This window comes from Trachypithecus francoisi, unplaced genomic scaffold (genome assembly GCF_009764315.1).
Source record: "Trachypithecus francoisi isolate TF-2019V2 unplaced genomic scaffold, Tfra_2.0 Lachesis_group10, whole genome shotgun sequence".
Lineage (NCBI taxonomy): Eukaryota > Metazoa > Chordata > Mammalia > Primates > Cercopithecidae > Trachypithecus > Trachypithecus francoisi.
Window position 1 is genome coordinate 31518656 of NW_022681455.1, and position 27542 is coordinate 31546197.

General features: G+C 47.6%; 2 protein-coding genes across 5 annotated transcripts in view; one reads left to right on the forward strand and one right to left on the reverse strand.

Moving 5' to 3' along the window:
* MICB (MHC class I polypeptide-related sequence B) overlaps positions 1-26025 on the forward strand; it is a 280866-nt gene extending 254841 nt beyond the window's left edge. The window contains exons 1-6 of one of the 3 annotated variants that reach the window (XM_033219640.1): positions 11267-11400; positions 20526-20780; positions 21042-21320; positions 21912-22190; positions 22289-22435; positions 24677-24804. In XM_033219640.1, coding sequence (XP_033075531.1) covers positions 20747-20780; positions 21042-21320; positions 21912-22190; positions 22289-22435; positions 24677-24804 — 867 coding nt within the window. In that variant the 5' untranslated portion in view covers positions 11267-11400; positions 20526-20746. Of the gene's footprint in view, positions 1-11266; positions 11401-14192; positions 14311-20525; positions 20781-21041; positions 21321-21911; positions 22191-22288; positions 22436-24676 lie in introns of those variants that run through there. The other 2 variants (XM_033219638.1, XM_033219639.1) reach the window with 2 other exon arrangements.
* Positions 402-10797, reverse strand: LOC117088405. Of its 2 annotated transcripts, none has more exons than XM_033219665.1 (2): positions 10662-10791; positions 402-1646 (listed from the first exon to the last, which is right to left on the reverse strand). In XM_033219665.1, exons 1-2 carry the CDS (start codon positions 10754-10756, stop codon positions 1109-1111), a joined length of 633 nt encoding a protein of 210 aa, XP_033075556.1. In that variant the 5' UTR covers positions 10757-10791; the 3' UTR covers positions 402-1108. The 2 variants fall into 2 exon arrangements, 1 of the variants encoding a protein (XP_033075556.1); XR_004439194.1 differs by lacking the exon at positions 402-1646 and adding an exon at positions 4433-6912 and having other exon boundaries at positions 10662-10797.
* Positions 26026-27542: the final 1517 nt, after the last annotated feature.

Sequence of the window (27542 nt, forward strand, 5' to 3'; positions counted from 1 at the left end):
ATCCTCTCTGCTGTATTGGTGTCTATTGCTGCCATAAAAATTAACACAACCCGGCCGGGCGCGGTGGCTCAAGCCTATAATCCCAGCACTTTGGGAGGCCGAGAGGGGCGGATCACGAGGTCAGGCGATCAAGACCATCCTGGCTAACATGGTGAAACCCCGTCTCTACTAAAAAATACAAAAAACTAGCCGGGCGAGGTGGCGGCTGCCTATAGTCCCAGCTACTCGGGAGGCTGAGGCAGGAGAATGGCGTGAACCCAGGAGGCGGAGCTTGCAGTGAGCTGAGATCCGGCCACTGCACTCCAGCCCGGGTGACAGAGCGAGACTCCGTCTCTAAAAAAAAAAAAAAAAAAAAAAAAAAAAAAAAAAAAAAAAAATTAACACAACCCAAGTGGCTGTAAACAGCATCTATTTGTCATGTCACAATCATGTGGGTTACAAGTTCAACAGACTCATGGGGCTAAAATCAAGGTCTGTGTTCCTTCCGACCCTGAGGAAAAATCCACTCTCAAGGTCATTCAGATTCTTGTCTGAATTCACCTCCTTGCAGATAGGACTGAGGTCCCCACTTCCTTGCTGGCTATTGTCCAGGGGCCACCCTTAGCTCCTAGAGCCCTCTCTCAGTTCCTCACACATGTCTCTTACAACATATCCAATCCTCCTGCTTGGAACCTCTGACCTCCCCTTTCTACTGTGTCTCCTCTGCCTTCCTCCTCTGCAGCATCTGACTCCAGCCAGAGCAGCTTCTCTGCTTTTTAATGGCTTGTGAGATTTATTCGGGCCCACACAGATAGTCCAAAATTATCTTGCAGTTTTAAAGTCCTTAATCTTCATCACATTAGTGTTGTCCCTTTTGCCATGTAATGCAACCTGCTCCAGGGTGCTAAGAATTGAGATTGGACATCTTTGGGAACCATTACTCAGCCCATCACATCTGCGTATGTTGAAGTCACCAAGGATCAAGGAGATCAAGGATCAAGGATTGCTGGAGAGGGCAATAGTGAACCAGGAGCTACAAGAGTCAGGACTGAGAGGAACAGCCTGCAGCCCACAGGGAATGGCTGCAATGAGGGGAGTGGGGCCCAAATCTGATGACAGCTTAGGGGACTTAGGGATGAAGGAGGCAGAAAGGTTGAAGAACCACAGTGAGGAGTGAGGAGGCCACCCCACCTCTGGGCCAAGGGTACAAGGTCCCTGTGGAAACTCCCCCATGTGGGAGGACTTTGGAAGGGGCCACGTCCTCTGGGAGACACAGACATCGCTGGAGCTGCGAGGTGCAGGAACATCTGAGGCAGGATGTGGAGGTTTTGCTGATCATGGGCTGAGAATTCCCGGGGACACAGCGGAAGATTTCTGGATTCGGGATGGGGTATGGGGAGACAGAATAGGGGTGTGCGGAGCCTTGTGGGGATGTGAATGCAGAGTGTTTGGGGGACCCAGTGTGACTGACACCAACAGGGAAAGGGCATGAGGAGCTCAGTCCTGGTGGACTCAAGGCAGACAACAGTGCTGAGGCTGTGGGAGATGACGGAGGAGGCTCAGAGATGGCTCTCACCTGGGCTCTGTCCATGGAGGTGAGGATGGTCAGACAGTTGGGCCTTAGTGCTGTGTGGACTTCTTGTCTCCCTGATGACTGGGTGGAGGGCCTGGAGGAAGAGGGGTCTTAGAGGATTCACTCTTGTCCCTGAGGGAGGGGGTGACTCACTCCAGGTCTCAGATCTGCCCTGACACCTTTCTTTGTGGCTTGGGGCTGCCTACTGTAAACTATTGGGGATTAGTCCATTTTGGAGTTATAACCTAAAGCAGAGACTCAGATGGTTCAAATGTCCTTTTCACGAAGCAATGCTATTATATGCGTATCATTTAGATTGTCTTGCAAAAGTCTCATTTGTTGTTTTTCTAAATGCCTGTCAATATTGTTTTAAAATTTACAAATGTAATAAATGTATCCTCAATGTTAATTGGTTGCAGGTTGTTTAACCTTATATGTATAGTTTCACATATATATATATATAACAACAGTAGCTTGGGCCTCTTGTATTCTAATAATTAAGACTTTAAGCTGTGTCCACATTGCAATGCAAGTATGTGTCATGCGTAACCCTAGCACTAAGAGACGAGGGAAAGTCCCTCTCCCCTAAAATTTTGCGAAATTTCTGGGTTCTTTTTCCACTGAGGTGGGACAAGTCAGCTAGTGAGGAACATGAGGTCTTTGGCCTCATCTAAAGATGCTTCAGCTACCAACTGTGAGAAGCACTGCCCACCAGGAAGGCCTCCCTGCCTGGTTCCTGGACCCTTACACCATGGCAGACGCCATCTTCCCTCCCATTGCAGAGTGATATCCCGGAGAGTGAGCTGGCTAGCAGCTGTCCACTCTCAGGCAGTTTTGCCTTCTAAGACATGGGTTTTTGTCTGAGGACCTTCCTGTTTTCAGATGATCAAAACTGGGGCCATCCACTCCCTTCTGAAGCACTTCTGCCCAGTGGTCTGTGGCTGTGCCCCCAGTCACAACAGGACACCTCTTTAGAACACGCTGCAGGAAACCGACATCTCTATACAGGCTCACACATGCACAGTGTGTGCACGGAGCTTTGGTTCTAGTTCAGGAAGAATGGGCGGAGGCTCACTAGTCCAACAGAGCTTGAGGCCTGTACCAGTGTCATATTCCAGGAGCCAAAATTCCAAGGGATACAAAGTGCCCAGACCTACCAGAGATGACAAATCCCTACAGTATCATTCTGGGCCAGCAAGAAGAGGGAAAGAGAAATTACAGTCATACTTCGGATATATTGCAGGTTTGGTTCCAGACCCTGGCAACAGAGCAAATCACACAAATTTTTCAGTTTCCCAGTGCATATAAAAGTTATATTTACACTTGACTGTAGTCCCTTAAGTGTACAATAGCATTATGTATAAAGTGAACTATGTACATACCCTAATGTAAAACTACTTTATTGCTAAAAAATGCTAGCAATCACCTGAGGCTTCAGCTAATCCTAACCTTTTTGCTGTGGAGAGTCTTGTCTCAATGTTAATAACTGCTGACTGATCAGAAGGGTGGTTGCTGAAAATTGCTATGACAATTTCTTAAAATAACACAGCAAAGTTTGCAGCAAGATTCTTCTCCTCACTTGGACACTTAGAGGCCACTGTAGGGTTACTAATTGGCCTGCCTTCAATATTTCTGTGTCTCACAGAATAGGGAAGGCCAGGAGAGAGACAGTCAAGAAACCAGCCAGTTGGTGGAGAAGTCACAACAGTTATCAATAAGGTTCACCATTTTATAAGGGTGTGGGTCATGGTGCCCCAAAACAATTACAAGAGTAATTTCAAAGACCACTGACCACAGGTCACCATACAGGTATAATAATGAAAAAGGTTGAAGTACTTCAATAATTACCAAAATGTGACACAGAGACATACAGTGAGCACATGCTGTTGGAAAAATGGTGCCAAATAGCTGTAGGTTATTTCCAAACAAAGGACCTAGCCACTCTTCTTCTGTATGTTTTTTTTTTCATTATTGTAATTAATATCCTTATACCCAAAGATCTTTCCAGATATTGGATTTAGTTTTAAAATCACAGATTTCTCAAATATAAGTTATTAGGTGAAAGGGCATGAACATTTTTAAGCCTTCTCATACGTATTATCAAATTGCTTCTCAAAAGCAGTGTACCATTATATTCACCCATTTATTCAACCCATATTTATTGAGCCCCGTCTCTGTACTTGGATTTCTAGATGCTGGAAATCCAGGTGGTGACTAGACAAGGTCCCTGCCTCAAAGAACTTGTTTCATTGATACAGACAACAAATGAAACAAATGAAAACAATTCTAATATCGGTGATAATTGTTACGGAGAAAATATACTTGAGCTAGAAGATTGATGGAGGTGAGAATGGTAGGAGATATATTTTGTTGATCAAGATGTTCCTGAGAATTTGACCACTGGACATCTGAGCAGAGACCTGAATGTGTGAGGGGCCTTTGGATCCCTTTGGATCCCCGGGGAGCAGGTGCACATGGGGAGTTCCAGGGGGAGGTGCCTGAGACAGGATTGAGCAGTGTTAGTGGAGATGAGTGAGCTGGGCTGAGAGGGGTGGGATAAGGCCACAGTGGCCAGAGGGATCCTGTGATAAGTGGCTGTAGGAATAGTGAGAGACTGGGGTTTCAACGTGCTGGGAAGGGAAGAGGCTGGAGTGTCTGTGGGATGTGGTGGTGAGGATGAGTTCTAATTCCCATTTGAAAGACTCACTCTGCCTATTGTGTGGGTGATGGACAGTGGGCATGAGAGTCAGCAGGAAGCTCAGCTGGAAAGCCCTCCGGTTTACTATCTTGGAGAGGATGGCTCCAGTGAGAAGACAGTAGAGGAGTGAGAATTTATTGGATTTGGGGTTAATACATTTTTAACATGGTGTTAGCAGTAACTCCATGGAGAACCACACATTTATTTGCTTACTTTAATTCTATAACAACATTCGAGGTGGCTTACTGCAACAAACCCAGTGTAATAAATACATATGAATTATTTTAAAATCAACACCAGGGAAAATATACATTTTAAAAGATTAAGGCTGGGGTAAGGTTAGAACATTACCAGGCAAGAAGGAACATCTGAAACATTTGCTGAAATGGAGTTCTCTGTTTACCTAGCCATAGGTTTGTTGCCTCATGATTTCACTGCATCTGAGCACCATGGAGCGGGGCGACAGTGCAGGTCACTAGTCCCTTGTTTCCTGATTCAGGAACAGCATCCTGTTCTACACTTATAGTCAAAGGAAATTACATCATTATAAGATGTTTAATGATGAAGTCAAAGTCCACAGAGTCAGCAAGTAAGTGTAAAACCCTCAGGAGTCCAAGGAGGGTCTACATTTCTCCCCGGAAATGGCCTCATGATGCACTGTTGAAGGGAGAGGGTCCTTTCAAGCGGCCCCAAGATGCAGGAGCAACTGGGCTGCAGCTCTCAATAAAGATGCCCTTTCTACCTGCAGGTTCCACGAAACCTCACAGGCAACTTCAGTGATCTCACCTGAGCTAGGAATTCGGTTTTTTGATGTTGGTTCTCTTTGAGCCATTGTGTGAGCTTTAAAATGTGATGTGGAGATTTTGCTATACTGGTATTTCCTTGCTGGAATTTGACATCCACGCTGGCTCTGGCTTCCCTGTCTGGTTCCAGGAGGAAATGGAATGTCCTGCACTTTTTTTCAGCATCTCTTTGTGCAAGAAGGATCAGGAGACTTGGAGTCAGGGGCTCCTCCAATTTCACTCTCCTCCATAAAACAGCTTTCTGGGGGTGAGGGCCTTGACACTGTGCTGTTCTGATGAATATAATTGTCCCAGCTCCTGAAATAAAACCATAGGTGCACAAAATACCTACTCTTGCAAGCAATGCCACGGTGGGGATGTTTCCTAGGCACCAGGTTTAGCACTTTGACTTTGTACGTACACACACAGGAGCCAGGCATTGTGGTTTATGCCTATAATCTCAGCACTTTGGGAGGCTAAGGCATGAGAAGTGCTTGAAGCCAGAAATTCAAGAGCAGCATGGGTAACGAAGCAAGACCTAGTCTCTCCAAAAAAAAAAAAAAAGAAAAAAAAAGAAAAAATAGATGTATATACATACACACATACACACACACACACACATATACTGGGTGTAGTGGCTCCAATCTGTAGTCCCAGCTACTCGAGAAGCTGAGGCGGGAGGATTACCTGAGACCAGGAGTTGGAGCCTGCAAGGAGCTGTGATTGGGACACTGCTCTAGCTTGACCATTAGAGTGAGACCCTGTCTCAAAAACAAACAAACAAAACAAAACAAAGCAAAATGTATACACACACACAGCCAGAGCCTGCGCTGAGGGAGAGGGTGACCTCAGGGCAGGGTCACAGGCGTTTCTCAGGTCCCTCTGAATGGCCGTTGTCTCTTTTTCCTGGAGGTGGAGGAGTCTGTACTCCATGAGGGGAAGTCCTCTGAAGAAGGCGGGAGATACTTAGGAGCGGGTTCCAGAGAGGGAAAAGGATGAGGAAGTGGAGACAAAGCGTAGGGGGCAGGGCAAGAAGGCAGCATGTGAGGAATAGGGAAGGGGGAGGACCTTCCAGCTGTCAGAAAAGGCACACGCAGAATTTGGCTCTTGGTTTTTGTGCTTTATCAGGATGGATCTGGGGAACCAGCCGGAGTGGGAGATAAGGAGTCTACTTTGCAGAGGACACGCGTGAGTCTCCTCCTAGTTTGAACCCACGAGTAGCAGCTGACAGCCAGGACCCTTGTGGGGGGCGCGTGAGACCCCTTTGCAACCAGGGTGTTTTCTGAACCCCACCGGCCGCTGCTCCTGGGACAGTGCTGGTCTCCTCCACTCTAACAGGGAGGGAAGGAAGGAGAGGTCTGGAGGCTTTGGGTCCTCCCTTATGCTCCTTCTTCCTCTGCCCTTTATTCCCTGAGTGTCCTCGCCTTTCCTCCGCTACCAGGACCCCACTACAGCAAAGCACATCCTGCACACTGGCCTGGACTCCCTTTGTAACTATCCAGTGGGTTCATCTTGCCCGCTACCCAGACAAAACCGATTTACCAAGACAGGAGAATTGCAATAGAGAAAGAGTAATTCATGCAGAGCCCTCCATGCGGGAGACCAGAGTTTTATTACTCAAATCAGTCTCCCTGAAAACTCTGATCAGTTTTAAGGATAATTTGGTGGATGGAGGGGCCAGTGAATCGGGAGAGCTGATTAGTTGGCTCTGGTATGAAATCATAGTGAGTGGAGGCTGTTCTCTCAGGCTGAGTCGGTTCCTGAGTCGGGGCCACAGGACTGGTTGGCAGGTCCAGATGGGGCCCTCCAGTTGTTAGAAATAAAAAAACCTGAAAAGACATCTCAAAAGGCCGCTCCGGGGTTCACAATAGTGATGTTACCTACAAGAGTAACAGGAGAAGTTGCAAATCTTATGACCTCCGAAATAATGGCTGGTAATATTCAGAATTCCAGCCCCTCTCATCCTAACTTAATGGCCGGTGGCCTTTCTTCGTTCTACAAGAACAGTTTCCCTTTAAACTATAAACTAAATTCCTTCCCAAGGCTAGTTCAGCCTACGCCTAGAAATGAATAAGGGCAGTTTAGCGGTTAGAAGCAAGATGGGGTCAGTTAGGTTTGATATCTTTCACTGTCATCACTTCCTTAGTTATAATTTTGCAAATGCGGTTTCACCTTGGCTTCAGACCCACCAATGCAGTATCACTGTGCCCTGTCCTTCCAACCACTGCCACTAGGTGGAAGCAGAGCGAGCATCGCCCAGATGGGCTAGATTCTTCTCACAGGCTCACTGCTAGAACGAACATCCTTGAGACTTTAGATCTGAAAGTCAGCCTGATTTCTGAAAGCCTTTGACCGGTTCCAAAATCAAGTCAATACTCCAGGAACAAGATCTGCCTCGACTTTGTCTCCACCCAAGAACGCTATGGCAACGCAGTTTTCAAACGTGCTTTGAGAATAAATGGAACGGGGTCCCCATGTCCCCACTCATTTGTGTTTTCCTTTTTATTACAGCGAACTCCTTTTGTAAATATTGTTACACATCTCTCTATTCCACTTTAAACATCTCTTTCAAAGGCACTTTAAGAAAGATTCAATGGCATGAAAATATGAAGGATCCTCTTGAAAGAGAGTTTCTGGTGGTGGGTTTTAATGAACATTTTGGTTTTTAAAACTCTGTAATTATTTCGTTGTGGGGCTTAGCTTCATATTTTCAAACTGAAATATTCTCTTCCTTAACCTCCACATAAATCCAAGTTTATAATTTTTATTATTTTAAATTTTTATTTATTTTTCTGTTTTGGGGACAGGGTCTCCTCCTGTCACCCAGGCTGGAGTGCAATGGCACAATCAGAGCTCTCTGCAGCCTGGAACTCCTGGGCTTAAGCAATCCTTCTGCCTCTGATTCCCAAAGAACTGGGTTTATAGTCATGAACCACTGCAATCCACCCAAATCCAAGTTTATACTAAAAGATAAAATTTCAACAATGTAGGGCATTGGTCAGGTGGTGGGAATAATTATAAAGATAAAGTTATAGGAAATAGACACAAACCTTCCTGGAAGGCAGAAAGTTTTGCAAAAGCCTCAGGATAGGGTTATGGCTGAAAGCAGCCTAATCCTCTTACCTTGAGCTAATAATTCGAGTAGGTACAAAGACATGTAAGGGAGTTTATCTAAAGAGCATGTTGGCCGGGTGCGGTGGCTCAAGCCTGTAATCCCAGCACTTTGGGAGGCCGAGATGGGCGGATCACAAGATCAGGAGATCGAGACCATCCTGGCTAACACGGTGAAACCCCGTCTCTACTAAAAAATACAAAAAAAAAAAAACTAGCCAGGTGAGGTGGCGGGCGCCTGTAGTACCAGCTACTCGGGAGGCTGAGGCAGGAGAGTGGTGTAAACCCGGGAGGCGGAGCTTGCAGTGAGCTGAGATCTGGCCACTGCACTCCAGCCTGGGTGACAGAGCAAGACTCTGTCTTTTAAATTTTATCTCTCCAGTCGGGTGCGGTGACTCACGCCTGTAATCCCAGCACTTTGGGAGGCCAAGGCGGGCAGATCACGAGGTCAGGAGATCGAGACCATTCTGGCTAACATAGTTAAACCCCGTCTCTACTAAAAAAAAAAAAAAAAAAAAAAGAGCATGTTACTCATGTGGTCCTAAGACCAACCTTTGATCATTTGTAGTACTGCTCTCTCCGGGGGACAGCGACCAGATTAATTACCCACAGATGTGTTGACTCAAAGCTTTTGTCATTAAATCTGGGCTGAATAAAGGCCCACAGGGTCAGCTAGTGAGGGTATGCAGCTGCCACAACCCTTTCTGTGAGTGGCCCGGCCCCCTGGCACATTCTTTCACTGAATATCGGTGTCTGAGTACGTTATTCATCCATTGTGCAGCCTGGGTCTGCCAGTCAGACCCCAGCACAACATCTAAGAGGAAATGAAAGTCACAAAGTTATCCTAGTCTCTGCAGTTACTGTCAAAACTTTCGTGAGGAATCTTCCAGGTTTTCCTTACTTAAAATATATATTAATATTATGTAAGTGGTATTAGTGGCATTTTTGCCCAGGCTGGAGTGCAGTGGCATGATCTCAGCTCACTCTAGATCAAGAGCGATTCTGCCTCCCAGATTCAAGCAATTCTCCTGCCTCAGCCTCCTAAACAGCTGGAACTACAGGCACCTGCCACCATGCCTGGCTAATGTTTGTATTTTCAGTAGAGATAGGGTTTCACCACGTTGGCCAGGCTAATCTTGAACTTCCGACCTCAGGTTATCTGTCCACCATAGCCTCCCAAAGTGCTGGGATTACAGGCATGAGCCTCTGCACCCAGCCTCCTTAACTTTTTAAAAAAGGTTAAAAATATGCTTGGCACATCTTTTCATAGCAATACTTAAAATTGCTCTTACTCTTTTTAATGACAGCACAGAATTTTATCATGTAGCTGTTCTTTGGGAGACAACTGAAATCTTCTTTATCTTCACTGTGGTAATGGAGATGTGGCTGTGTGCAACAGCTAAAATTCATCAAGTTAAACATTTTAAATAGATGCAGTTTATTGCACGCAAAGTATGCCCCAATAAGATGATTTAAAAATATTATCCTCTTTGAGACTTGTACTTTGCTTATGTGAAACAAAACAAAACAAAAACCTTGTTCTTGTGCCCAGGAGACACACCGTGACACATCTGGAGGTAGAGGGTCATGCTGTCTGCAACTTATCTCCATAGGCTCTGAAATAACAATAATAGCAGTATGTTTACAGATTCACAGAGAGAGAAAGCTATTGTAAAAATGTTCATAAGTAAAACTAGATAAAGAGCAAAAATAAAAGAAATAATGAAATTACGTCTTTTAAATTTTATCTCTCCAGTCGGGTGCGGTGGCTCACGCCTGTAATCCCAGCACTTTGGGAGGCCAAGTCGGGCAGATCACGAGGTCAGCAGATCGAGACCATTCTGGATAACATAGTGAAACCCCGTCTCTACTAAAAATACAAAAAATTAGTCGGGCGTGGTGGCGGGCGCCTGTAGTCCCAGCTACTCCTGAACCCGGGAGGCGGAGCTTGCAGTGAGATCCCGCAACCGCACTCCAGCGTGGGCGACAGAGCGAGACTCCGTCTCAAAAATAAATAAACAAATCTCCCCTTGACTTTTTCTCTCCCCTTTTCTTCCTGTCTCTTCCCTGCTTTCTTCAACGCGTCCCCCCATCTTTCCCTCTTTTCTGCATTCTCTGCATTTCATCTCCGGTGTATTCCAGCCTCCAGGCCAACAAACGTGTCCGCGTCCGCCGGGGACAGGTCAGGGAAGGGACGCGAGGCGGCGCTGTCACCGCATTCTGAGAGCCGCAGCGACCTGGGCCCCTTGTATCATTTCAGTGAAGGTCACTCCAGTCTTTGATGGAGGCCACACTCGGGGCGTAAATTAGGATCCTCACTGAAGTGGCGGGACCCTGAGAGGCTTTTTCCTGGCCCCTTAGTTGTGGGTTTTCCTGCGGGCGGTGGAGCCCGTTTCCATCAGAACCGCCCAGAGGCGGGCGCTGCCTTCCAGGGGTGGCGGAGCAGCAGGAAGAGTTTTCGGATCCTGGAATCCGTGGGCGGCCCGTGAGAGGGACTGAGGCGCATTTCCCTCCTCACCCGGCTCCGAATCCACCGTAGTGCTGTTTCAAGCGGGTCAGATTCCAGATCGCGCTCCAGCCCGGACTCGGAATTCCTGCCCCGCGGGTCTGCATTTCACAGCGGCAGGTGTGAGTGACACGCAGCTGGAGACCAGAAGCCTGAAGGCAGCTCCGTCCTCCCCAGCCCGCAGCGCCATTATTCCGTTTCTATATCAGTAAACACGTTTCCTTTTCCGTAGACCAGGGCGGGGTGACGGGTGATCCCAGTCCTCGCAGTGAACTCCTGGCCGCAGAATTCAAAACGCTTGCGGGCAAGGCCGGGCCCGGTGGCTCTCGCCTGTAATCCCAGCACTTTGGGAGGTCGAGGCAGGCGGATCACCTGAGTTCGGGATCTCGAGACCAGCCTGACCAACATGGGGAAACCCCGTCTCTACTAAAAGTACAAAATTAGCCGGGAATGGTGGTGAATGCCTGTAATCCCAGCTAGTAGGGAGGCTGAGGCAGGAGAATGTTTAAACCTAGGAAGCGGAGGTTGCGGTGAGCCGAGATCGCGCCATTGCGCTCCAGCCTGCGCAACAAGAAGGAAAACTCCGTAGAAAAAAAAAAAGAAAAGCTTTCGGGGGCGGAGCGCAGCCCCACCCTGGGTTATGTGAGCGACCGCGCTGGGCGGTTTCTCTTTCTTTTCCGGACCCTGCAGTGGCGCCTAAAGTCTGGGAGAAGGAAATCGCCTCTATGCTCATGAGTGCATGGGATATAAGGCAAGTGCTGAGGGAGAAAAAGTAGTTGATGGGGCAGAGCAGACGGGGTTGGAGGTGGGGTGGAGGGAGAGGGCTTTGGACAGAAGACTTGGGAGGCTTGGTGGGGGAGGGACGCCCAGGCCTGGGCACTAAGAAGCAACTCTCCTGGAGTTCGAGACCATCTTGGCCTCCCCTAGCCCCGGAGAGAACTGGCTTCATGTCTCCCTGAAACCACTTCTAAATGCCTTAGAACAAACCTTGCATATTCATTATTATTATTATTGAACTATTAAGTCTTTTTTGGCGGTGAGCTGAATGAGATCCTTTGCTGGAGCTGGCACACGGAGAAAGTCCTGGAGGGAGAGTAGACACTGTGGAGGGAAGGGCTGGATCCATCTCCCTCTCTATCTCTCACTAGACTTACCATCGTTAGCAGTGAAAATAATCTCTCTAAGGTGGGGAAAGGACCCCAGTCCCTGCTGTGCTCAATAAATTATGAGGATCAAAATAAATTATCAGTGAATGTGAATGGGAAAACTAAGAAATTGTTAAAATTCTCAAATACGCTACATTTTAATCCACAGAAAAGTATAGGCTAGGGATCATGGGGGAATAATTAGTAATGACAGGTATAGTTTAACTTAAAAAAAAAAAGTTTGTGAGGCTGAAGAAAAAAAGAGGAAATGGGCACATTTCCTGATCCTGGAGTGTTCACAGGGTAGAAGGTGGTAGGTGACAGCTGGGTGTGGTGGCACTCGCCTGTAGTCCCAGCTACTCAAGAGGCTGTGGTGGGAGGATTGCTTGAGCCCAGGCATTCAAGGCTGCAGTGAGCTATAATCACGCCCCTGCATTCCAACTGGGTGACAGAGCAAGACTCCTCTCTTAAAAAAATTAAATAAAAAAAGATTCAAGGCAGGGCACAGTGAGTAGTACTATCAGGAAGGTTCAAACCACGGGCTAAATCAGTAGTTCTAAGACTTGACTATACATTGGAAACACCTATGGAATTTTAAAAGATACTAAGATTTAGGTTCAACCTAGGTTTATTGATTTAACAACCTAGGTTGTGGCTGTGGCCTGGGAACATGGATATTAAAAACTCTCCAGGTGGTTCTACGCAGTGGCTAGGTTTGAAGTCCCAACGACTAAGAGATGCACCTTGGGGACAAGGCAATTCTCTTAGTAGAAAGAGGCTTTCCGGACAGCATTCTTATTATTGAGAATTGAGAATTCATATGCCACACAATTTATCCTTTTAAAGTGTACAGCTCAGTGGCTTTTGGCATAAGCACAAGGTTGTGCCACCATCACCACTATCTACCCTGGAAGATTTTTTTCCTTTTTTTCTTTTTTCTTTTCTTTTTCTTTTAAAGGCTAGTCAAGTGAAACACTGGGAGTAAGAAGAAACAAAGACATCTATAACTGATTGTGATCAATTAGTTGTAAACACCACTGCACTCAGACCAGCCTAACTGGGAAGATTTTAAGGCTATGGTGCGGTCTGATGGGTTCCAAGTCAGAGGTGACAGTAACCTGGAAGAGGGAAACTACTTGAGAAGTGGCATCCTGGTGAGATAGGGTGAGGAGACCCCAGAGCCCACTTTTACTGCAACCCTGGGGAGCTGTCACCAGAGAAATGGGGGTGGTGCCAGACAGCAGGTTGTGGCAGCTGTGGTTTCCATGATAGAGTAGAAGCATCCATCATGTGTGACATTCAGCAGATGGGGCGCTGTGGGTGGCTTGGAGCACTCTGGGTGTAACTGAGGCAGGCACAGTGTTTAGGAAGCCTGTGCAGTAATCTAGGCTGAAGGGAGGGGAAAGCCTAGACTAACATTGTGGCTGTGGGATTGAAATAGGGTTGGAGGAGCTGACTTTGACTCCCGGAGATGAAGGGGAAAGAGGAAATCAGAAGGGACCAAGGATGGTGATGCTCTTAAGAGAAACTGAGGAGGAAAAGAGGATGATGTGGTGGGAGATGTGTTGAGAGTCCTTGTAGATCTGCCACATTGGAGGGGACTATGGTCCCAGAGGTATAGATGTCCTAAAACAGGCTGGAAAAGGGAGTCTGGAGAGAGCTTGGTGTTGTAGTGAACCATGGGGAGCCTCCTCGTTGGCCCTGTGACCACCCAGGGACTGAATAGAGAGGCGGCCCTGGGAGACCTCAGACACTTAAAGGATATAAGGGGGTGAAAGGGGGGCTGGCTTTGAGTCAAAGGGAGGAGAAGGAGATTATAAAGCTGAAACGTCTAAGAGAGTTTGTGGTCTGAACTGTTCTACTGAGGCAGGTGCTTCTGAGAGGCAGAGGTGGCTGAGATCTGGAAACAGGTCTGCAAATCTGGTCACTAGTCTCATTGCCAGTGACGCTGTGCGCGGTTAAGGGAGTGTGTTGGGAGAATAGCCACGCGTTGTCTGTCCCGGAAGGAACAAGCCAGTGAGAGCCGGTCTGATGGGGCGGCCGGCGAATGGGGCTTGGTGAGGCCCGCGCTCCTAGGGGTGGGGGTTCGGGGATGGGTGGTCGCGATGCCGGGTGGGCGGTCAGGGCCCTGGCCGTGCTCATGAAGTTGGAGCTGTACTCTTAGCTACTCGAAGCTGGTCCCTGCTTTAGGCTGCGCTCTCGCGTGCTCCCCTTTTCTGGGCGCCAGATCCTGCCTTCTAAATCTCCCCAGGTCTCCAGCCTACTGGAATTTTCTCCTCCGAGCGTGGCCACGCCCTCTCTGCTCTTGATTCTCCTAAGTTCCGGGCCCCAGTTTCATTGGATGAGCGGCGGGGCCGCTGACTATATAAGTTTCCGCTGCGCTTTCCCCGGGCTTAGCTCAGTTTGCCACTGCTTGAGCCGCTGAGAGGGTGGGGACGTCGGGGCCATGAGACTGGGCCGGGTCTTGCGGTTTCTGGCCAGCATATTCCCTTTTGCACGTCCGGGAGCCGCTGCTGGTGAGTGGCGTTCCTGGCGGTCCTTGGCGGAGCGGGAGCAGCGGGGCGTTTCGGGGGGTCGGGTGGGTCGCGGCGAGCGCTGTGCTGTCAGGGCGGGGCTGAGGTGCGCTGTCTGTGGTGCGGGGACCTGGACGCGGCCGTTGTCGCCATTTCTAGGGTGTCCTCTGCCCTCATCCCCTGCCCCCGCCACCGAAGGTCCCTCCTGCCTCCCTTATGGCCTTTCCTACAAGCAGCCTTCACCCAGTGCTGCCCCTATGCCTCCCACTCCCAACTGTCCCTGACCCTAACTTTCTGGTGCTGCCTTTTTTCTGGGTGTCTTCCCTCCATCCCACTCCCCTCCAGACCACCCAAGGGGAGCCCTGGTGCTAATGGCAGTTGGGCCTTAGGCAGGGCACAGGGCAGCGCAGATGCCCCCTCCCCTCTAGTACACGTGCCTGCTCTGGACTCTGCCTCACGGTGGCCCCTTCCCCACTCCTTCACCCTCAGCCTTACCCTCTTGAGGAGCCCACCCTCCAGCCCACAGGTGCTGAACCATCCCTCCCGGGTCCCTCCGCCCCTCTCCACCTTGGGACCTTGCACTGCTCTTACTTCTTGCCCAGCTGCCTTGGGCCCTCAGCAAGTTCTCATCTTTCCCAAGCCCCACCCTCCCCTCCTGTCCTCACCCTACCTCAAGTTCTCCCACAGTCACTCCTGCCCCATGGTCATGCCGCCCTCCAGTTCTTGCTCCGCCATCTCCCCTCCCCAACCCAGACCTAAAACAGGCTGTTGGGCCAACTGCTCCTTGACCTTCTTTCTTTTCTTTTGGTTCCTTGACCCCAGTGAGCTCTACTCCCTACACCACATATCTAAAATCTGTTTTGCCTGCTCTTGAGGTGCCAGTGTTCCCCCTCCAGCGCTACTCCTTTTGGCAGGCCCTTCTTCAGGCTGAGAATCCCTCTACCTTGGTTTTCTCTCTCTGGCCAGCACTCCCACCCCTTGCTTTGTTTTTAATTTTTAACTTTTGTTTGGGTATGTAGTAGATATATATGTATATATTTATGGGGTACCTGGGATATTTTTACACAGGCCTGCAATATGTAATAATCACATCAGGGTAAATGCAGTATCTATCACAACAAGCATTTATCCTTTCTTTGTGCTACAAACAATCCCATTATGCTCTTTCAGTTATTTTTAAATGTACAATAAATTATTGTTGACTGTACTTACCCAGCTGTGCTATCTACTAGATCTTATTCATTCTAACTATATTTTGTGCCCATTAACCATCTCACTCCCCACTACCCTTCTCAGCCTCTGGTAATCATCATTCTATTGTCTCTTCCCATGAGGTCAATTGTTTTAATTTTGGGCTGCCACAAATAAGTGAGAACATGCAAAGCTTGTCTATCTGGGCCTGGCTTATTTCACTTCACATAATAACCTCCAGTTCTTTGCAAATGACACTATGGCTGAATAGTACTCCACATACACACGTACACCACATTTTCTTTATCCATTTGTCTGTTGATGGACACTTAGGTTGTTTGAAGATCTTGGCTGTTTTGAATAGCGCTGCAATAAACGTGGAAATGTAGACAACTGTTTAATATACCGATTTCCTTTCTTTTGGGTATATGCCTAACAGTGGGAGTGCTGGAGCATAAGACAGTTCTATTATATTTTTAGTTTTTGGAAGAGCCTCTACATTGTTTCCCATAGTGGTCGTACTAGTTTACATTCCCACCAACAGTGGACAAGGGTTCCCTTTTGCTACATCCTTACCAGCATTCCTTATTTGCCTGTCTTCTGGATAAAAGCCAGTTTATCTGGGGTGGGATGTTGTCTCGTAGGAGTTCTGGTTTGCCTTCATCTGATGACGCATGATGTTGAGCACCTTTTCATATACCTGTTTGCCATTTGTATGTCTTCTTTTGAAAAATGATTATTCAGATCTTTTGCTCATTTTTAAATTGGATTATTAGATTTTTTTTTTCCTATAGAGTTGTTTGAGCTCCTTATATGTTTCAGTTACTGATCCTTTGTCAGATGAATAGTTTGAAAATATTTTCTCCCATTCTTGGATGGTCTCTTCATTTTGTTTATTGTTTCCTTTGCTGTGCAGAAGCTTTCTAACTTGGTATGATCCCATTTATGCAATTTTACTTTGGTTACCTGTGCTTGTGGGGTATTACTTAAAAAATCTTTGCCCAGTCCAACATCGTAGAGAGTTTCTCCAGTGTTTTCTCTTATAGTTTCATAGTTTGAGGTCATAGATTTACATCTTTAATCTATTTTGATTTGATTTTTGTATACGGTGAAAGATAGGGTCTAGTTTCATTCTTCTGTATAGGGATGTCTAGTTTCCCCAGCATCATTTATTGAAGAGACTCTCCTTTGCCCAGTGTGTGTTCTTGGTACCTTTGTTGGAAATGAGTTTACTGTAGATGTATGGATTTATTTCTAGGTTCTCTATTCTGTTTCATTGGTCTGTGTGTCTGTTTTTATGCCAGTATCATGCTGTTTTGGTTACTGTAGCTCTATAGTATAATTTGAAGTCAGATGATGTGATTCCTCTAGTTTTGTTCATTTTGCTCAGGATAGCTTTATCTATTCTGGTTTTTTTGTGGTTCCATATACATTTTAGGATTATTTTTACTATTTCTGTGAAGAATGCCATTAGTGTGTTGATAGGGATTGCACTGAATCTGTAGATTGCTTTGGGTAGTGTGGACATTTTAACAAAATTGATTCTTCCAATCCGTGCACGTGGAGTATGTTTTCCATTTTTTATGGAATATCTCTTCAATTTTTTGCGTAAGTGTTTTTTGTTTTTTGTTTTTGAGATGGAGTTTCGCTCTTGTTGCCCAGGCTAGAATGCAATGGAGTGATCTTGGCTCACCGCAGCCTCCGCCTCCCAGGTTCAAGCGATTCTTCTGCCTCAACCTCCCAAGTAGCTGGGATTACAGGCATGTGCCACTGTGCCTGGCTAATTTTGTATTTTTAGTAGAGACAGGGTTTCTCCACATTGGTAAGGCTGGTCTTGAACTCCCAACCTCAGGTGATCCACCTGCCTCGGCCTCCCAAAGTGCTGGGATTACTGGCATGAGCCACCACGCCCAGCCACATCACTGTTTTATAGTTTTTATTGGAGAAATCTTTCACTTCTTCAGTTAAGTTTATTCCTCAGTATTTTATTTTATTTGTAGCTGTTGTAAATGGGATTCGTTTCTTGATTTCTTTTTCAGATTATTTTCTGTTGGCATGTAGAAATGCTACAGATTTTTTACTGTTGATTTTGTATCCTGCAACTTTACTGAATTTGTTCTTCAGTTCTAATAGTTTTTTGGTGGAGTCTTTAGTTTTTTCCAAGCATCAGACCACAAGATCTGCAAACAATGATAATCTGATTTCTTCTTTTCCAGTTTCGATGCCCTTTATTTCTTTCTCCTGTCTGATTGTTCTAGTTAGGATTTGCAGTACTGTGTTGCATAACTGGTAAAATTAGTCATCCTTGTCTTATTCCAGATCTTAGAGAAAAGGCTTTCAGTTTTCCCCCATTCAGTATGTTACTAGCTGTGAGTTTGTCATATATGACTTTTATTATATTGAGGTCTGTTCCTTGTATGCTTAGTTTTTTGAGAGTTTTTATCATGAAGGGATGTTGAATTTATCAAATGCTTTTTCAGTGTCAATTGAAATGGTGATATGGCTTTTGTCCTTTATTCTGTTGATATGACGTATTACATTGATTGATTTGTGTATGTTAAATCATCGTTGCATACCTGGAATACATTCCACTTGATCATAAAGAATGATCTTTTTAATGTATTGTTGAATTTGGTTTGCTAGTATTTCCTCGACAATTTTTGCATCATTGTTCATCAGAGATATAGGCCTGTAGTTTTCTTTTTTTGATGTATCTTTGCCTGGTTTTGGTATCAGGATATTCCTGGCTTTGTAAAATGAGTTTGGAAGTATTCCCTCCTTCTCCGTTTTTCAGAACAGTTTGAATAGGACTGGTATTTCTTGTTCTTTAAATGTTTAATTGTGGTAAAGTATACATTACATAAATTTTACTGTTTTAACCACTTCTAAGTGTATACTCAGTGGCATTAGCTACATTCACATTTTTGTGCAACCCAAAACTCTGTACCCATTAATCGGTAACTCCGCATTCCTCGCTACCTCTGGCCCCTGGTAACCACCATTCTACTTTTTGTTTCTATGAATGTGACCACTCTAGATATCTCATTTAAGTAGAATCATGTAATGTTTGTTGTTTATCTTTTTGTTTCTGGCTTATTTCACTTATAATATTTTTGAGATTCGGTGGGCAAAGTGGCTTATGCCTGTAATTCCAGCATTTTGGGAGGCTGAAGCAGGTGGATCACCCAAGTTTCAGAGTTTGAAACCAGCCTGGCCAACATGGTGAAACCCCATCTCTACTAAAAATACTAAAAGTTAGCCAGGCATGGTGGCAGGTGCCTGTAATCCCATCTACTCAGGAGGCTGAGGCAGGAGAATCGCTTGAATCCAGGAAGCGGAGGTTGCATTGAGCTGAGATCAGGCCACTGCAATCCAGCCTGGGCAATAAGAGGGAAACTCCATCTCTAAAAAAATAAAAAATAAAACAATAATAATAATATTTTCGAAGTTCATCCAGGTTGTAGTGTGGGTCAGAATTTCTTTCCTTTTAAAGATGGGTAATACTCATGATACGTATGTACCACATCTCGGTTATCCATTCCTCAGACAGTGGACACTTGGGTTACTTCTACCTTTTGGATATTGGCAAGTATTTCATTTCTTTTGGGTATATATTTATTTATTTTGTGTATTTCTTTTGGGTATATATCCAGAAATAGAAGCAGTACACAGGGGCTTCATTTTCTCTACCTCTCTGCCAACCTTGCTGTGTGTGTGTGTGTGTGTGTGTGTGTGTGTGTGTGTGTGAGATAAGCCATCCTGATTGGTTTGAGGTGGTATCTCATTGTGGTTTTGATTTGCGTTTTCCTAGTGACTACTGATATTGAGCATCTTTTCATGTGTTTATTGATCATTTGTATATTTTATTTGAAGAATTGGCGATTTAAGTCTTCTGCCCATTTTTTCCCCACATAGCTTCTCATGGCTACTTTGCCCATTTTTTAGTGGGTTGACTGTTTTGTTGCTTTTGTCAGACTTTTTTACATATTCTGGAAACTAATCTCTTATCGGATATATGACTTGCAATATTTATTTCATTTCAGGGGTTGATTGCTTTTTCACTCTGATTGTGCCCTTTGATGCACAGATGTTTTGAATATTCATGAGTCCAGTTTGTCAGTTCTTTCTATTCTATCTGTGCCTTGGCGTCATATCCATGAAAGCACTGTCAAATCCTATGTCATGAAGATTATCCCCAATGTTTGCTTCTAAGAAATTTTTAGGTTTTAGTTCTTGAGTGTAGAGTTTAGGTCTTTGATTCATTTTGAGTTAATTTTTGTATACAGTACAAATTAAGGGTCCAATTTTATTTTATTTGAACAACCAATGCCCCCAGAACTATTTGCTGAAAAGAGCAACTGACTCTTTGTCACCTGCTCACCGCAGTGGACACTAGCTGTTCCACTCACTTGCTGTCCTGGGGCCTTGTCATGCCACTCCTCCACTTTGGACCCAAGCCCACACCATTGCTCCCCTCTGGGATACTGACCCCACTATAAGCTTCTCTGGGGCTACAACCTTCCTACCCCTTGTGCCTCATGACCACCCCCTCCCTTGCCTCCGCCATGCCCATGATGAGTCTTTTCTCAAGGCAGCTCCCCTTGCCTCCATCTCACCCTCACCTGTGCACCACAGCCACACTGGACATGGGTCCCCCTGAGCCTGAGTCCCTTCTCATTCCCACCGTCCCCTCTGGCAAGACCTTCCTTCCACCACTGCCTTCCCTTGCCCCTTCAGAGCAGCCTCTCCCCATGGCCCCTATTCCCTTAGGGGGCTTGTGGCCACCCAGTCCTGGCACCTGGCCTACAAGTTTGCCATCTGCATTCCCCCTTCTTCCGTTCGTCAGTCCCCTCCTCTGTTCTCCCACCCTCACAGTTTTCCTTGTATCTGAAATCCTCATTCTTGTCCCTTTGCCCGTGTGCATTTCCTGCCTCCTCAAGAAGCTTGGGACAGCAGACTTGTGTGTTAAACATTGATGTGAAATTACTTCCAGGAAGAAGTTTCATCTGTGATTTCCTCTTCCCCAGAGCACCACAGTCTTCGTTACAATGTCACGGTGCTGTCCCGGGATGGATCTGTGCAGTCAGGGTTTCTCGCTGAGGGACATCTGGATGGTCAGCTCTTCCTGCTCTATGACAGGCAGAAATGCAGGGCAAGGCCCCAGGGACAGTGGGCAGAAGATGTCCTGGGAGCTAAGACCTGGGACACAGAGACTGGGGACTTGACAGAGAACGGGAAGGACCTCAGGATGACCCTGGCTCATATCAAGGGCCAGAAAGGAGGTGAGAGTGGGCAGCGGGGAGAGGCTTTTTCCAGAAAAGTTAGGGGGAGAGAGCAGGGACCTGTCTTCCCACTGGATCTGGCTCGGGCTAGGGGTGACAAATGGGGGTCAGTGGATCTCAGCAGGGAGGTGAGCCAGCACTCAACTCACACAGGGAGGCACGGAGGAGGGCCAGGGAGGGGTACCGCCTGGGCTGAGTTCCTCACTTCAGTAGAAAGGTGACGGTTTCGGGAATGGAGAAGTCACTGCTGGGTGGGGGCAGGCTTTCATTCCCTCCAGAAGATTGAGAACTGTGAGATCTATGAAGACGGCAGCACCGAGTGCTCCTCGTATTGGTACTACAATGGCGAGCTCCTCTTCTCCCTAAACCTGAAGACTCAGAAATGGACAGTGGCCCAGTCCTCCAGAGCTCAGACCTTGGCTATGAATTTCTGGAAGGAATATACCATGAAGACCAAGACACACTATCGCGCTGTGCAGGCAGACTGCCTGCAGAAACTACGGCAGTATCGGAAATCCGGGGTGGCCGTCAGGAGAACAGGTACCGGTCCTGGCCAGGGGCTCTCCTCTCCCTCCAATTCTGCTAGAGTTGCCTCCGCCTCCCAGCTCTGTCCAGGGAAACCCTCCCTGTGCTATGGATGCAAGCATTTCCTGTTGGCATATTGTGTCCTGATTTTCCTCTATCGTTAGAGCCACTTGATAAAGACAGTGGGTCAGGGACTGAACCATCCAGTGTTGTAATCTGGGAAAGCGGCGGGCCCTGCGACAGAAGCCTGAGCCTGGGGTGGGAGTTAGGCAGGAGAGGAAGCCCTCAGGGCCAGGGCTGCCCCCTCTGCCTCCCAGCCTGCCCATCCTGGAGAGTTCCCTCCTGGCCCCACGACCCAGGAGTCCACCCCAACATCCCCCTCCTCAGCATCAATGTGGGGATCCCAGAGCTTGAGGCCACAGTCCCAAGGCCCATCCTCCTGCTAGCCTGGAGTAATTTGGCCACAGGTTGAGGACAGACTTACAGAAGGTCCGGGATCTGTGAGGGATTCAGCCAGAGTGGGAACAGTGGAGAGGAGCAGACCTGTTCCCCGCATCTCCCTTTGTGGGGAGCAGGGCTTCACTGGCTCTGCCCTTTCTTCTCCAGTGCCCCCCATGATGAACGTCACCCACAGCGAGGCCTCAGAGGGCAACATCACCGTGACATGCAGGGCTTCCGGCTTCTATCCCCGGAATATCACACTGACCTGGCGTCAGGATGGAGTATCTTTGAGCCACGACGCCCAGCAGTGGAGGGATGTCCTGCCTGATCGGAATGGAACCTACCAGACCTGGGTGGCCACCAGGATTCGCCAAGGAGAGGAGCAGAAGTTTGCCTGCTACATGGAACACAGCGGGAATCGCAGCACTCACCCTGTGCCCTCTGGTGAGCCTGGGGTGACCCTGGAGAGGGTCAGGCCAGGGTAGGGACAACAGGGACGGCTGTAGTTCTCTGCCCAGTGTATAACAAGTCCCTTTTTTCAGGGAAGCTGCCGGTGCTTCAGAGTGAATGGCTAAACCTTCTATATGTTCTTGCTGTTGTTGTTGCCGTTGCTGTTGCTGTTGCTACGGCATTTTTTATCTGTGTCCATCATTGCAAGAAGAAGAAATCATCAGCGGCAGAGGGTCCAGGTGAGAAAAGGAGGCAGTTTCTGGAGATGACAAGGCTCCTGTCTGGGCAGCAGGGTCCCCTCATTGCTCCTGATAGGATGTAGGTGACAAGGCTGGAACAGGGGATGGAAGTTGGGGTATTTGGGAGGGGAATGGGAGCCACATTCCCATCTACACCCATAAATCCTTCCCAAGCCAGGACTGGGGAAAGGCCCTTGAACGTCCAGCTGTGGCCTCCTCCTGCTGCAGGTGGAGTGGGCAGCAGGGAGGGCTGCGGTGCCTGCTCTGTCCCCATCCCGGCCTCTCTGTCTCTCAGGCTCACTAGGGTGCATCCAGGTGGGGTGAGTTGGGAATCACATGCTGATGGATGATCATGGCCTCAGAGGGAGCAAATAGTAAAGGCAGCTGTGATCTGGGGAGGGCCAGACACTGGAGAGGAATCCAAGGAGAGGCAGTGCCTCCCCTATGTGCCTCCTCCAGGAGGCACTTTCCAGGTTCCCACCACCTGGCCTCCTAGAGTTTCCTTGCAGATGACATGGATGAGTAGATAAGCAGATGTTCCTGGGCCATTTGAGGAGCGGGGCCCAGCCCCTCATCAGGGCAGCTGTGGTCCCTGTTTTCATCCCACCTCTGAGTGTTTTCTTCTCCAGTCCCTGAGGGACACAGTCCCCAGGCACCATGTTTTTGGGGCTTTGTTCTCTGCTCTGTGGCCTCACCTTGCCCTCCCTGAGCCAACTTCCCTTTCTCAAGGTAGTCACTACCTGGTAAGTTTGGAGTAAGGGACGGTCAGAATCTTTTCCCCCCCAGTCAGGTTGTTTGATGGGAGATGAAAAGAGACAGCAGGAAGTTTTGTGTTTCTGCAAAAGCAGGCCATGCAGGGGACAGTGAGAGGCTGGGTGTCCAGGAGACCTGAGTCTCTGTCATTTCCCCACTTCTGTGTGTCTGGCGGTAGGGGCGCTGGTTTCTCATCCTTGAACCTAATTGCACTATCAGTCGGCCCCTCAGGCCTGAGCAGATGGGAAGATTCATGCCCTGCCCTCCAGCAAGAGGGCCCCGTCCAGGAGGCACCCACAGCAGGGACAGTGCAGGTCTGTGGTCACTCCTCTCACCTGCGGTGTCTCCCGTAGAGGGATTGTCGGGTCTGCTTTCCTGTGGGCAGGAATGGTTTCCTCGTAGGTCACTGGGGTTTTGGCCAGGAAAAGGGTAGGAAATTCACTTGCCAATTTCTCAAAATTCCTATTTTCAATGTTGATGTCCAATAAAAATGTTCATAATTTCAGCTCTATAATCTTAATAGGATTTCCTCTAATACTGCTGTTGTAAAGCATATTAAATGAAACAGGAACTCAAATTTGGAGCCCCCTCTCCAGGAGAATCTGTGTGGGAGATGGTGGCTGTGGCAGTGGCAGTTCCCAGGTGCAGAGGATGGGCAGAAGCAGCCTCAGGCTAAGGGGACTCCCCTACTCCACATGGAGAAAATCCCTTGTAGGTTGCAAGGGCAGTGGCCTAGGTGGAATCCCTGCTAGGGACAGAGCAGGAAGGCCTCGCACCCTCACCAAGCAGCAGCCCTGGGGTGGAGTAAGTGGACCAGGCAGGAGCAGTGGTGACTCAAGAGCAGGTCACAGGCCTCGGTGGGTGCTGAGGGTCAGGAGAGGCCAGACCTCCTTGAGCAAGGTGGGGGTCCCAGGGTCATGTCAGGTGCAGATCCTCTGGCAGCCACGTCTTTCCATGCTGGGCCTGCTGGGCCCCCCAGCCTTCCTGATGGGATTCCCAGTTAGGAGCTGTCTGCTCAGGGCTGGGAGGGGAGGAGCACTGAGCTGCAGATAGAGGGCAGAGCCCACAGTGGGCAGGGCCTGCCCTGGTATGCAGGTGCCTCTGCAGGAGAGGAGGGTCTGGGGACTGAGAACAAGGGTCAGGGCCTCTCTTTGGGGAGGCCTCTCACTGTAACAGGACTGGTCAGGTCTGAGAGGAGGGGAGGGCACTGGGTTCCCTCTTGGGTCTTGTCCTTTAGTCTTGTGGCCCTTTCACTCCGTGCACGATGGGTGTTGGGCAAGGGCAGGGGCTGAGGTTGATGGAGTGATAGGAGGGAACTGGCAGGAGCTGGGAAAAGCAGGGAGGGAGGAAGAAAAAAGTGGGGGCCTCATCTTCCCTCAGAGAAAGGGTGAATCTGGTTTTGGAGCAACTGAAGAGAGAAAAGTCCTCAGGGAATAAACACAACACTGCACCCAGTGGAGCATTTACCTGTTTCCCTCTTTTCTCCAGAGCTCGTGAGCCTGCAGACCGTGGATCAACACCCAGTTGGGACGGGAGACCACAGGGATGCCACACAGCTGGGATTTCAGCCTCTGATGTCAGCTCCTGGGTCCACTGGCTCCAATGAGGGTGCCTAGACTCTACAGACAGGCGGCCGGGATTCAACTCCCTGCCTGGATCTCACCAGCACTTTCCCTCTGTTTCCTGACCTATGAAACAGAGAAAATATCAGCACTTATTTATTGTTGTTGGATGCTGCAAAGTGTCAGTGGATATGAGGTGTTTGCATCTCTGCCATATACAGAGCGGCAAAGAGATCATGACCAACTCAACATTCCTTTGGAGACTATATGATCAAACAGCAAACCGCTCGCTTATCATGAATGGAGGATGTGGGCAAACTCAGGACTGCTCCTGCCGACAGAAGGTTTGCTGAGGGCAATCACTCCATGGTGCTCATTGAGGTTATCTACTGGGTCATCTAGAGCCTGTTGTTCGAAGAATGCAGTCTCGCAAGCCTACTCTGGACCCAGCAGCTGACTCCTTCTTCCACCCCTCTTCTCGCTATCTCCTATAGCAATAAATACGAAGGGCTGTGGAAGATCAGAGAGCCCTTGTTCGCGAGAAGCAAGGAGCCCCCTGACCCCTTGTTCCAAATATACTCTTTTGTCTTTGTCTTTATTCCCACATTCATCCTTTGTTCAGTCCAGTACAGGGTTGTGGGGCCCTTAACAGTGTCATATTAATTGGTATCATCATTTCTGTTGTGTGTGTGTGTTTTTTGTTTTTTTGGTTTCTTTTTTGAGACGGAGTCTCACTCTGTCACCCAGACTGCAGTTCACTGACTTGATCTAAGCTCACTGCAACCTTTGCCTCCCAAGTTCAAGCAGTTCTCATACCTCAGCCTCCCGAATAGCTGGGATTGCAGACAGGCACCACCACACTCAGCTAATTTTTGTATTTTTCGTAGAGACGGGGTTTCGCCAAATTGGCCAGCCTAGTCTCAAAACTTCTGACCTCAGGTGATGCACCTGCTTCAGCCTCCCAAAGTGCTGGGATTACAAGCATGAGCTACCGTGCCTGGCCTATTTTATTTTATTTTAATATATTTTATTATATTAGCCACCGTGCCCGTCCTATTTTCTTATGTTTTAATATATTTTAATACATTACATGTGTAGTAATTAGGTTATCATAGGTAAGCTTTGTGAGTGTCTTGGTGATGACTCCTGACCAGCTAGGAGCAGCTTTCTTGTCACCTTGAGGTCCCCTCTCCCCATCACACTGTTATGCATTACTCTGTGTCTAATATTATATGTGCATAATTTTATACCATAGATATTTACTCTTTAAATAGACATTTCTGGTCTGTGTTTTATTTCATGCATCTGGGAGCAGATAAAGTGTGAGGTTCAGAGAGAAGAAGAGGTCTGTCTCAATGCCCTGAGCCAGCATCTAAGCAATCTCCCCTCCTCTTTCGCTTTCCCTGCTAGTTCCCAATGACTGACAGATTCATAGCAGAACAGAAAGGACTGGGAAGGGATGGAGGTGGGACATCTGTCACCAACATTTAGGGGCTGACCTTGTGGGGGAACATCTGCTCTGAAGAGTTGGAGCCTTCTTGTGATGACACAGATCTTTGTCACTGTGTTCAGGGAAAGGACCAAGCCTCAGTCCCCATGCGGAGAGGAGGTTCTGGCTGTGATCCCGCCTGTGGGAGAGGTGAGGACCCGCTCCCTCTACAGTGACAGCCAAGAACCTGCAGGTGACAGAGAAGGCTTCCCCTCAACTGTGTCCTATCAGGTTCTTCCAGGCATCAAGGAATACACCTGGGACACTGCCTTCAGTGACATGAACACACCCAGAAGTGAGGTGGCCCTACCAGGGGGTCCTGGGGCTGCCACTTGTTTTGGGAACTCAGTGTCTGCAGAGGGGTGTGGAGAGTAGGCTTTGTGCAAAACAGTAATCATGACCTATAAATTATTTTATTCTTCATTAGCTTTTTGTCATAAAATAAAAATTACCCAAAAAGAAAAACTGTCTGAAAATGTTGCCCTGTAATAATAATAATAAAAGATAAACACCCTTCAACCACCAGAGATACAGAAGTTTGTCAACCAGCCCAGAAACCCCATCATTTGCCCCAACTCAGTGATAAAGGCTTCCCTCCTCTGCATAAAATCACAGCCTGACCTTTATGATCATCACTTCTTTGTTCTATTTTATATTTTCATCATCTGAAATTGTAGTTTAGTTTTACCTTGGGATATATAATTTTTGTTCTCTTTTTTCTTTTTTTTAAGACGGAGTCTCAATCTGTCACCCAGGCTGGAGTGCAGTGGCGCGATCTCGGCTCACTGCAACCTCTGCCTCCCGGATTCAAGTGATTCGCCTGCCTCAGCCTCCCGAGTATCTGGGACTACAGGCGCGTGCCACCATGCCCAGCTAATTTTTTTGTATTTTTAGTAGAAACGGGGTTTCACCGTGTTAGCCAGGATGGTCTCAATCTCCTGACCTCATGATTTGCCTGCCTCGGCCTCCCAAAGGGCTGGGATTACAGGCGTGAGCAACCGCAGCCTGGCCTGTTCTTTTTTTCTCTATGCTCCTCCTTGAAATTTATATTGTCCTGGTTGAGTTTTCCATAGTTTGCATTTTGCTGTCTCCATCCCAAGGCATAGTTTAATATGGACCTGTTTTATCTGTACTTTCTATAAATTGGTACTTGGCTGCAGATATTTGCTTATAGGCAGACTTGATTTTCTTCTTGAATACTTTATGGCACTCCATTGTATTCTTCCATCAAGAGGAAAAATTTAGTACTGATTATTACTTTTACTCTACTTTTTTTTTTTCTTTCTTTCTTTTTTTTTTTTTT